The sequence below is a fragment of the Centruroides vittatus genome, unplaced genomic scaffold, assembly GCF_030686945.1.
Source record: "Centruroides vittatus isolate TY-2023 unplaced genomic scaffold, ASM3068694v2 scaffold_1152, whole genome shotgun sequence".
Taxonomy (NCBI): domain Eukaryota; kingdom Metazoa; phylum Arthropoda; class Arachnida; order Scorpiones; family Buthidae; genus Centruroides; species Centruroides vittatus.
The window spans coordinates 260,038-272,997 of record NW_027122670.1 but is presented as its reverse complement, the minus strand read 5'-3'; the positions used below and the strand labels follow the sequence as shown (position 1 = coordinate 272,997).

Below are 12,960 nucleotides of genomic sequence, written 5' to 3'. Positions count from 1 at the left end.
TAAGAGTAGGCTAAAAATGTTAGTAATTAAAACTTTTCTCTCAGCAAATGTATATGTGTGATCAAAAATTTGTAATTTATTCTCTGCTGAGCACATTCAAACTGTATAATGAATTTTAATGTAAACTGTTCATAATCTTTCATCTATGTTGGCTAATCTTACTGTGGATTAGGCCCATTTACAGTTGATAAAAACTGTAATTAGCTGCAATCCATTAGGAAATAATGAAATACTTAAATTCAAATTCTAACCTTTGATAAATGCTATATTAAAACATTTTTATTAATATATTTTTACATAAAGATTAAAATAATGTTAAACTCTCCAAATATGAAATTATTGATAATGAACTTAACCTAATAAATAATTTATAATTAAAATTTTAAACTTTTATATAAATCAAAGGAAAGGATACAAAGAAACAATTTTAGAAGTCATTAATTTTTTGAACATTTTTCAAACTTTTCAACCGTTTAGAAAAATTAATAAATTATAAACTATAATATATTTTTCAGGAAGTTCCTGGCGAAAATAAATAGTTAGTTTTACATTAACTGAATTTCAAATAATTAAAATGTTTTTTATGACAATCAAAAAAGCATATTGAATGATTTCTAAAATTGGCTAATTCTAGTATTCCCTTTCATTAACACTTCATTTCTCTAAATACATATAGATACAGTCAAATTTCTATATTTTTAAGTTCTATATTATGAATGTCTCTTTTCAAAGAATTTTTCTGTGAAATAATGAAATCTCTCACTTCTTACATTTAAAAATGTACTTATTTAACAAAGTTTTATTTGTTAAAACAGCCTAATAAAAAATCTTATTCTTCATATTGATAAGTGTTAAAACTGGTTAAAATGAGTGTCTTTTCCATGACTTTCACAAGATGAACAGTTGCTACGGTACAGTAAGAAAATGTTCTGGATAAAATTTTTGATTACTTAGGTAAAATTATATTCATTCATTAAAAGTAAAATAACTTTTGGTAAAAAAAAATGTAGGTGAAGATGAGCAATTATTTATTACAACATTGTCATAATGTCATAATAAATAACATTGTCACAATGTCGGACTGCAATTTTTAATCATATTTTTAATTTATTTCATTTAAGATATATGCTCTCCACCTCAAATTAGTAATCTTGCTCTTGTATCATACCTTTCCTGTTAGCAATAGAATTGTACTGGTCGTCTAACTCCATTCAGGGGAAAATTTTTGAATTAAAATAACGTCATTTCTGCTTTAGACCAGATATTTGTATGTAGTTAATTTGGACCTCCTGCCCCTAAGGTTTCCATATCAGGTCTTGTCTTTCGTCTACCTAACTCCATTCTCAAGGTTAAGGAAAAACAGATGAACGGACAGACAACAGTAGAAATTTACAGGTCTACAAATTTTTTTAAATGCAGCCCAATTAATTTTTCAACATAAATACATGAGAACACTTAAACCAATCATAACATTTTACTATACTGTATGTTCCATTTGATTTTTTTTTCACATAAACTGCATATAAGTACTTTATTTTGCTATTAATGTATATAAAGGAATATTTTCACGATAATGATATATAATTACAGCATACTGTTTTTCTTTTCACTATCAGTTAATTTTCCATTTAACACGTTGACTGCCATCTACGAGATGACTCGTAGTTACTGTTTCTGCCTAGGACGCCACCTACGAGTTATATCGTAGTTTGTTTCCTTGCCATATTTGTGCAGCTACAATGTAATTTGTAGTATATCAGTGTAAATATGAATAGATAGCTTCAGGGGCAAGAACAAAAAATCAAGTTTGGCTTATATGAACAGAACATTTAATAAATGAACAGAAAATATAATCATAAAAAGTTTATTTAAAATCGAAAGCAAAACAATATTTTTATTGTTTGTGATAATTTATAAAACAGAAACATAAATTTAAATGAACAGAAAATATCATAAAAAGTTTATTCAAAATCAAAAGCAAAACGATATTTTTATTGTTTGTGATAATTTTTAAAACAATCTTCTATGCAAAGGGCTGGCTTCTCTGGACAGATTGGACAGAAATAACGCGTTTCTCGGCGTTTCTTAGCTTTGGTACAAATTCGACATGGCTTTGTCGGATGTTGTTTTTTCTGAGTAGGTGGGATACTCTGTAAATAGTGAAGCTCTTGCAATTTAATTTTTTTTGAAACTGGTTGAATCTCTTCTCCAATCAACGCTTTGACGAATGCTTCTCTAAACTTTATAAGTTTTATTTTAGAAGAAGTTGCTTTTTGAAAGAGTTTGTGCACATTATGTATATATATCTCTATAATATGTAATGCAACCTTTTTGGGCCATCTAATAGTCTTTCTTAGAGCTGTGTAGTACGATAGCATTTGATCTGATCGGTCAATGCCAGACATTCCATGATTATAATCTCGAATTATATTCGGTTTCATCGAACATTTTCCATTGCGATTGAACACCTCTACCATTTCAACAACGTGCATGTTTGAAATGGTAAGGACTTCTCGTTTGTCTTTCCATTTACATACAGTAACAGGACCATTTCGCTGCCAAATAAACTCCCCCTTTTTCAGTTTTCGATTTATTACATCTCTGGGATTCCCCTTTCTGTTATTTTGCAGAGTTCCACACACACAAGTTTTTCGTGTAGTCAGTAATTTCATAAGAGCAACAGAATTATAAAAATTATCCATGTATACGGTATATCCCTTATCAAGATAGTCTTCAAGTAAGTGTAAGACAACATCAGTAGTGTGGCCTAAATTACTGTCAATTCCTTCAGATTTTCCGCTGTAAATTGATATTTTCATAACAATACCATCGGATTCACATAGTTCATACAGTTTGACACCGTATTTGTGTTTTTTATTTTTTATGTACTGGCAAAAATGCAATCTTCCACGCCACAACATCATTGATTCATCGATACACATATTTTTATCAGGCACATAGTTTTGGTGCATAATATTATTGAAATGGTTTAGTATAGGTCTTACCTTATATAATCTGTCAGAAGATGGTATTGAGCTATCAACTAAATGAAAATAACGCAGTAACAATTGGAATTTATTTTGACTCATATGTGATCGCCAAAACATTATATTATACAATTCGTTTGTGCTCCAGTAATGTTCTATTGAAGGAAAAGAACAAGGACCCATTTGTAATACAAGTCCAATAAAAACTTTCATTTCTGCAGTGCTGACGTCTTTCCACTGTGATACCCTTTTAGATTTTTTTATTTCTTTATGTTTTGCAATTTCTTGTGCAGCATACAAATTCGTTTGTTCGACCAGTAATGCAAGAAATTCTTCCGAAAAAAATAGGTCTACCAGCATTTGCACTGTAAGGTTTGTCGTATCCAATTTCAAACCAACATTTTCTTGGAAAATAAATAGTTCAGGATTTTGGTGAGTTTCTGTCCACAAATTATCGTTTGGATTTGATGTGGTTGCTTGAGACGCATCGTCATTGCCTTCAGGTTCAAGAATAGTCTCATCTTCAGGTTCGGAGACGACGTCATAATCACTGTCCTCACTTGAATCCTCAGATGGTACATAATCGCTACTGTCGTTACCATCCTCACCAAAAATTTTGTCAGATTCTGAATCACTTAGATTAGTGTAGTAATCAAGTTGTTTTTTAGTCAGTGGTCTTTTCTTATCCATATTGGGATATTTATAATTTGATTATAAAAATAAATAAAAAATAACACTCTCAAAAAAGACGTAAATGTGATGTGCTCGCCTCTATATCCGATTTATTACTAATGAATTTAGACACACATCTCTGATTGGCTGTAGCGAAGTGACAGGACGAATCGTGTCTGTGCACGAATTAACTCGTAGTTTGGCTTTAGTGAAGAGCTTTCTGTTACATAAGCCAACTACGAGATAATTCGTAATACCTTTATTTTAAGAAAAACACATTCTATATGCTTTTTGATTATTTCTATGTACTCTGATTAGAGTTTTTAATAATATAATATAATTAAATTAAGTTGGCGTTTTACAACAGAATCCTGAAAAGTTACGTGGCAGTCAACGTGTTAATAAATTTTTTTATTAATATATGATAAATTTTTTGTTTTTCAGAAACAATTTGTTATATGGAAGTTTGACTGTATTTGTAAAATAAGAAATCATTAATAATAGAAACAGAAAAATAAAAAAAAATTATTATCCAGATTCAAATTCTCAAATGTAATCAGATCTATATATTTTAATGAAAATATATGGATTAAAATATATAGATCTAATATACATTATATAATATAAAAAAGCCTACTATATTCTGCAATAGTAACAATGAATATCGTGGTTATTTTAAAATAATAATTATCTGCTATTGAATTCTATACAAAGATATTAGATATTTTTCTGTTGATCTCTGTATGTTTAATTTTCTTGTTGTTTTCATTTGCTCAATTTTATGTGGTACGAAGTATTATTTTAAATATGTTAACTTATGGTATATTTGATTTATGTAAAGCAAAGAAATTATGACAGATGCTAATTTAAAAATAAAATTAACAAAATGTTGATAATTGCTAAATTTTATTGTAAAAAAATTTATTGAAATAGTAATAAAAACTATTCAAAATAAGTCTGTTTGAAATGAATAGGTATAAATTAATTGTAAATTTTTATCTAATTTGGTTACATTTTTAGTATATGGAATAATTAATGAATAATTTTATTCTTATTTGTAAATGCATTGTTTAAATTAATAAATGGAGCATTTAGTCAAAAAATTAAAGGACCAATATTTAATTATTTTTCAATATTAATTTCAATTAAATTTAATGAATTTTGCTGTTTTATATAGTATTTGCTATTATTTGAAAAGTGATGATAATTGAATGAAATCCGTAAAAAATAACTCAATTTCTAAACTAAATATCAAAATAATTAAGACAATGCAATTTTACTAAAATATATTTAATATACCTTAGTAATATAAATAATAAAACAGAAAAATATTTATCTAAAACCATGCATAATTTACAGCACTAACAGTGCCAAGGTTCTACATGTCATAAAAAGATAAAGGAACTAATTCATTGCAGAAACAACATTTAATTATATAAAAACATAGCATAAATTAATTTTTTTTAATTAAATACATTTATATAAAATGTGTTTAATTAAAAGTATATATGTTTATAGCTTAAGTAAAACTTTATTTAAACTCAAATAATGATTTTGTACTTTAATTCTTTTAGCACTAATTTAAAAGGTAAATGAATTAGGATATGTTTCTCTAGATTCAGAAAGTCTGACATTAATTCTATATTTTTCAATATATATAACATAATTGAAAGCAGAAAATTATAAGAGAAATAGAAATGAGAACATAAAGAAAAATAAAACTCACTCCACTCCTATTTAAATCATAACTATAACAAAAAATAGATGTTTTTTCTTGCTGTTGAAAAAAATTATTGAATAGAGTGAAGAATTTCAAATAAAATAATTTTAGAAATAAAGTAAGATTACAATATTCATGCTTATCAACACCACTAACAATATATAAGCAATATATCAGCAACATATGTAACATACATAATTAAAAGCAAAAATTTCAACAACAGATAGATTTTATGCATTATAATAATACATCTGCATGACCAGCTTAATTCAAAACTATTTACCTAACAATATACAGACATAACAATTATAAGGGATGTTCCAAAAGTTACTGTGCAGTAATGACTCCCCAGATATTTTCAAGTTAAAAATTTTTTCCAAACTATAAATCATTATTGCACCTTCACATATACATGATTGCACCCTCTCAAACATTCCTGAGTCATTTTGATAAGCACAAAATTGAAACAGCTTGGTTCTATTAGGATAGAGTAACTGCACAGACAGCTCACTCATCTCTCCACTTTTTAAAGATATCTTTACCAAATAAATAGTCTCAGTCTCATGTGAAACTTGGCCTGTTCAATCTCCAGACCAGAGTCCTTTGATGCTCAGTCCTGAATATCGAATGTAACAACATCTACTACAGAAAGAACTGCACTGCATGGGAAACTTTTGGAGCATCCCTGTAAATCTATAAACAGACTAAATTGAAAATCCTATCAAACTCAAATGGGTTAGGGTTTCAGAATCATCAAGGTGTAAGGAACTGAGTCCGAGCGTTATTTTTATTTTATTATTATTTTTCGTTTTATTCTATTGTGTTTGGGGCTTACGTTTATTTAGGACAAAGGTTCCCCACCACTCCCGTATTAGTAACGAAAAAAGGAAGATAAACCAACTCACAGAGGAACGAGCGTTGTAGGAAAAAAAATTCTCACACACTTGCGCTGCCCAGCGGAAATAAACAGTCCGCAGAAAAAAAAAATGGAGGGAGAATCCCCACACTCACTAGTAAAGAAATACTTACTAAACCGTAATAACATCCCAGAAAATTGTGCTAAATACTTTGTAAACGGTTTATAAGCTTTTGTCGGAAAATTAAAGCTGCCAGAAAGAAACTTAATGTTAGAAAACTAAGTATGTAAATAAGGGAAGTAACCCAGCTGAGTTGTGACGTCACCTCACAGCATAAAACCAGTACGCTAACCGAAGAAGAGCGAGGTGAATTCCAGAGCGAGGTGATTCCTGGTCGAAGTCCAGATTGAGAATTAGGCGATCCAAGGTGTTAAAGAGGAATTTGATTTGATGATTTGACGATAGCAAAAAGATTGAGAAAACAGGTTCCTAGTATAGTGAGATGACGGATAGACGTTTAGTTCGTAAGAGATTCTGTTCATAGTTCCTAAGTATTTGATTTGTCGAATTTTCAAAGGGGAATTAATATTAAGTTAAGCTAAGTAGCTGAGTTTATTGTCGGGTTGACTTGTTGATTTTCGTTAATAAATTTTGTTTTGGATTATAGACAATTGTACATAGTAAATTCTATTTACTAATTAAATATATTTGAAACTTTTACTTTGACTTGACATTTGTCGTTATTCTTACTAATTCTTTTCGGTGCACGCAAAAAAGCCCAGGCCTGGCAAACTAATCTCGAATCCGTGTAAAGTACCCGTTAAGTTAACGGAAGTTTTACCGGCCACAGTTAGTGTCGGTTTCCTAAGATACTAAAAATAGTACTTTACAAAAGTACATCCAGAACCAAACATGAACTAAAAGCTTCAGCAAAAGTAGTTACACAATAATAGTTACATATCTCAAAGGAGATATGAAAAAAACTTGCATTAGTATGAACCACTATTAGAAAAACACAAATTATTTTTTTACACTAATATGGAAAAAATTTCTTGCTGTAATAATGTCAACAAGAATTGCTAATGTTATTATAGAAAGAATTTAAAAGAATTATCTGCTACTAAAAAATTATCAAAAAATAAATGATCGTTTTTGCTGAATTTTTCTCTTTTTTACTTAACTTTTATTAACACTTTAGGATATTAAAAATTATAGTTGCTATTGCTAGCTCAATGTATTTAAACTTAGATTAACAAATTATAAATTTTTGTAATAAGTTGCTTTAACAAATATAAATAAAATAAATTATTAATGGTCCTTTAATTTTTATTTGTAAATGTATTTCATATATGAATATATTTGTGAAGTTGTTTTGTTTCATAACAGTATATTACAAAGATTAATATCTGGAGAAATTAATAATATATATATATATATATATATATTTCATTATATTTGGATGGAAAAACTATACTTTTCAATCATATATTTTCAAATATATGAAGTATTTGAATTTTTATAAATCTGTTCTTTCAGTATTAGATACTCTGCTCGTTGTTTGTAATGTGAAAGATAACTGTGCAAGGTGCAAAATCAAATTATAATTATTATTTTAAGTGCAAAAAATAAATAGAAAGCAGAACAAATTAAGGTTTTCTAATTTATATATATATAAACTTTATAAAATTGTAAAGTAATAATAAAATTAATGAAAAGTTTTGCAAGTAAGAATAATTATAAAGGGACAATCAATTAAGAAGTGAATATCAAACAAACACAAACACAAAAATAAAACTCAAAGCATTTACCTGTATATTAAATTAGTAAGTGGTTCAATCAACTTTTTACCCAGCCTAGGTTCTAGTGGAGTCAGAGCACCAAACTGTAAGAGGGGAAACTTCAAATTAGAATAGTCAAGCTATAGTATGTCAACTACCTTGTTGTTTGGTGACAGATTGAATAAATTTTAATATATAGATATAATTTGGACATCTTGTTTTTTTTTCTTTCTTTTTATATATAATTTCCCCAGTATTATATATATATATTTTTTGTGAATATCTGTATTTGTATTGTACTGTCATATGTTTGTTGTTTCCACAGAATAAATAAATGCTTGAAACATACAGCATTTAGAAAAGAAACACTTGAAAGCTGAAACAGTTAAAAATTCGTTTAATAAATAAATGGTATTTGTGGGCTAAAAAAAGTTAAGCAACCGGGCAAACTAAACAGAATACATTTTAAACAGCTGAACTGAGAGGTTATATGGGAAAGGTATGTTTACCTGCGAATAATATTAATGAGAGGTTGACTCAACTTTCTACCCAGCCGCGGTTCAATGTAGGTCAGAACACCAAACTGGAAGAGGTAAAAAAGATATGGCAGGTAAAAGACAGAGAGAAATTATCATGCATATAATTGTTTCAGACAGAAAAACAAATTATTGAAAAAAGCAGGTAATATATAATGTTGAAATATTTTAATGGAAATTAAACTTTTGCTAATAATATTTAGGATTGTTAAGATTTATAAATTCATGCTTCAGAAAAACATAACATGCATTCTGCTAATCAGGCTAATAAGTTAAATTAATTCAAATTTAAATTAAATTTTATTACTATTGTTTATGTGAAATTAAATTAAATTGTACATCAATTAAAATTTATTTTCAGTCAAGGATAATAAAATTATAATTAATAATATTGAAATGCAATAAATTATTTTAGTTTTGGAAACTGTAACTTTAAGCTTATGCTTTTAATAATTATTTTAAAGAAATTGAAAGATCATTAAATATCTGACAGAACAAGATTATCTAAATTTCATGTATTTAGATACAAATATAGTGATTTCAAATATAAAAAGTATCATTGTTAATACATTAATATATTGTAGTAAACAATATAATTCATGATATTACAATATACAGATTTTAAATTATTTTTAAATCATTATATACATCAAATGATAATTACATATAAAATATATTTAAGTTATACATTCATGAAACAAATACTTTAAGAAATAGTGTGTTATTCTGTATAGATTTAATATTTAATACGATAAATACAGTAGGACCTCGATTATCCAGATTTTCGATTATCCGGATTGTTCAAAATAAACAAAAATTTTACAAATTTGCTGATTTGCACTTGGTGATTGCAACACTGTTTATGTGCGTGATGGGGTGCATAACTTTTTTTGTCCCAACAACGTCTCATGCAACACAGTGGTCCTAAACTTTTTAATACATTTTGTGTCATAATAAAAATATAACTTGACATACATATTTATAAATAATTTATATTCAAATTACATCATTTCTATGGCCAAAAGCGACATGGGCCATCGCCTACGGCCTCGCGGTCCAAGGGGCCTCGAGCCTCGAAGGTTTATGCATTACTTAAAAGCCGTGAACATGACGAAAAAATGTTACTTATCATAAAATGATAAATAGTTTACATTTTTATGAATAAAAATCTGAGTTTCAACCGCTTTTTATTTTATAAAATCCGTCTTCTTGTGCCACCAGAGGGCCTTTAAACAATAGGCAGTGTTAGTGCTGGTCAGTAGTAGTTCAAATTCAAAACGAACATTTGTTTCTTGAAAATTTTATCATGATTTAAATACAGTACAGTATTATTTTTCAATTATCCGGATTTTTCCTTATCCGGACTACCTTCATCGCCAATTAGTCCGGATAATCGAGGTTCTACTGTATCTGCAATTCATAATGTTTATGTTCATGAACATTTATTAAATCAATAAAACTGAAGTATGATACGTTAAATTTAATTATTGTATTTTCAGCAATTATAAACCTTATTTACAATGCACCTTTTCATGTTTAATCTTAAATGTCTTATTAATATTATTTTTATAATAAAATAAGGTATAAAAATATTGATAAAATTTATTAATTTTAAGAAAGTATCCAATTCTTTAAATTTTCATTTTAAATAATTTATTAAATGTTTATTTTTGCAATTTAATAATAGATACAATTATTATTAAAAAGTTAATATGGAACAATAAAAGTATGCATATGAGGAGGAGGAAGAAAAAATAATAAGAAAAGTCCTTCAAACCTGCATGTTGGTAACCAACTATTTTATTTACAAAAAATTTTTTGGCTTCCGTTGAGCCACCTTCAGTTTCACAACTTGTTCTAACAAACATTTGAAGGAACAAAATTTAAAATTATGACTTACATGTAACAGTTTGACCAATTTTTTAAAAAGATGCTTCATTTGATTCTTTTGTCATACTTATTTTAAAATAATTTTAAACTTGTTCAAGTTTTAAAATAGTAGATGGCTCAAAGGAAGATGAAAATATTTTTTGTAAATAAAATAGTTACCATAAAAAGCACTGGTGAAGGACATCTCCTACTTCACTCCCCAAAAGTAAAATTGCATCATCACAAAGAAATGCACGTAGTCATCTGCAAAGTGCAGGATTAGTGGAGGTGACAGAGATATACAAGTGATTAAGTTTGCGTACGTATTAGGTAATGTGGTACCCAGTTTTAAGCTATAAAGACCAGCAGTTATCTTAGGCTGTAAATGTTATCAGCAATGGTTTGTGGCAGTAGAACTTTTGGAGAAGGTAGAAAATGTCTCAGATAGCAGTGAGCTAAATACTAGTAAACGATTGGGAAATGAGACAGTATCCTGTAGCTGCAAGATTTTGGTTTGTCAATACATGCAGTTGTCACATGTATTGGGCATAACATAAACATTCAGCAATGAGAGACACAGGAACATCTGCAAACATACCGAAGAAGGAGTGGATTGCACTGGCACACAACAGGGCACATAGATTGAGAGATTTGCCAAACAGCCCATTGAAACCTGTTTGCCACAGCACTTGACATCCAAATCTGCTTGTCACTGTCAGCAACAGGGGATTGCTTGGCCATGTGCCCCATCTGATATTTGGCTTACTAAAGAAATCTACCAGACTTTCAAAAACCTAGCAAGACAAATAAATTATGTCACGCATAGCAATATCTTCAATTAATATCAGCACCACTCTGCTTGGCACTGGGTTGTATTGTGACTGTTTACTACAACCACGTTTTGGAAATCATTTATAGAGGCATACTTCCAGGTTACACCTCACCACTAATCTTATTGTGAGGGCTGGCTTTTGGACAACCATCGACATACTTTGCAACACGCAACAAACCAGCCGTGTATTTCAACAACTGTTGAAAATCCTCCATGCGTAAAATGTGTCGCGTAGTGACCCCCCTATACTTTGGGACGCTTGTAGACATCCTGTTCTTCTCTTCACGCGCAAAGTTGTCGCGTGTTGAAACTTTCTTACCATGTAAGTTCACATGGAGTCCACTCTTGTATATACCTACTCCTTTTCTTTATAGTATATTGTTCGTATATACTATTCATGTATTTTTTTCCCGGTAATGCTTGTTGCGGGGCCGGGAAAAGAATTTTGTACGAATTTTGTACAATTTTGTACGAAATAAAATAGAAAAATGACTGGTAAAATGACTGTCACTGTCAACAGGTGCATCTACCTAGACCATTTGCAATGGATTGCACGAAGTCAGGCTGCACGCATGGCAACAGCATCCAGGGTGCCATTAACCAATCAACACAGGGCTGCATGTCCAGAATGTTTGTTGTTGTTATCACTTCTGGACCACTAAATGGCATCAGCTATTTATGAATGAATCCTGCTTCTGTCTGTGGAGGAATGACAGCCCTGGATGGGTGTGGTGGTATCCTGGGGAACACTATATTCCAGTCCTTCTCACCGAGTATCACACTGGCCCCACATCAGGCATCATGGCTTGGGGAGGATTCATGCTCGATCAGCAAACAGCCCTAGTGCACATTTCTGGTACTCTGACAGCACAGCCGTACATCACATAAATTGAGGAGCCTGTGGTTTGGCCACTGGTGCAGGCTGCATCTAACATGGTGTTCCAGCAAGATACTGCCTGACCACACATTTCATGATGAACTCTCACCAGCCTGAATGGAATTCACAACCTTCCCTGGTCAGCAGCCTTGCCAGATCTCTCCCACATCAAACACCTGTGGGATCTCATCTAATGTGAGATGCCCCTGGGACCACTGCCACATACTGTAGATGACATGTGTGCTGCAGTAGACACAGCTTGGCAAGGGATATCTCAGGTAACCATTAATCATTTCATTGATAGTATGCCTTGATATATAGCAACTAGTATAGCTGCCCATGGGAGCCATCTCAAAGGGGATACTCAAAAAGAAAGGTAAACAAGAGTTTGGCCACAGAACTTCCAAGAAGCTCAAATTACAAGCATTTTAAAATGAAAGTCTCCCTCAACTAACAGTGAGTTAAAATAATAATAGTTTCGGTAACTCAAAATTTTTCTGCCCCTTCCATTTTCAGTTGTTCAGAATCTACTATAAATGTAAAATATAAAGAACTGTCTTTAAAAAAATTCAAGTACTTGTTTAATGGTTTCAGAAATAGAAGTAAATAGTAAAACTTTTAAATAATCAATATAAAAAAAATAATACAAAATAAATTTTGTAATAAATTAAACAAAAAATAGATAAAATGCAATGTAAACAACAAATACTGTATATGAAAAGAAATTAGTGAAAAATAAATACACAGTATATTTAATTTGTTTTTATTTCCTAGCACATAGAAGGAGTTATTTCTTTTTAATTAAGATATGAATATATTCCTAAAAATACAT

General features: G+C 29.7%; 1 protein-coding gene across 1 annotated transcript in view; it reads right to left on the bottom strand.

The window, feature by feature from the left end:
- g (adaptor-related protein complex 3, delta 1 subunit-like garnet) overlaps nt 1-12,960 on the bottom strand; it is a 107,051-nt gene that overhangs the window by 52,732 nt on the left and 41,359 nt on the right. Inside the window, exon 8 of the mRNA XM_067284122.1 lies at nt 8,045-8,118. Coding sequence (XP_067140223.1) covers nt 8,045-8,118 — 74 coding nt within the window. The remainder of the gene's footprint in view (nt 1-8,044; nt 8,119-12,960) is intronic.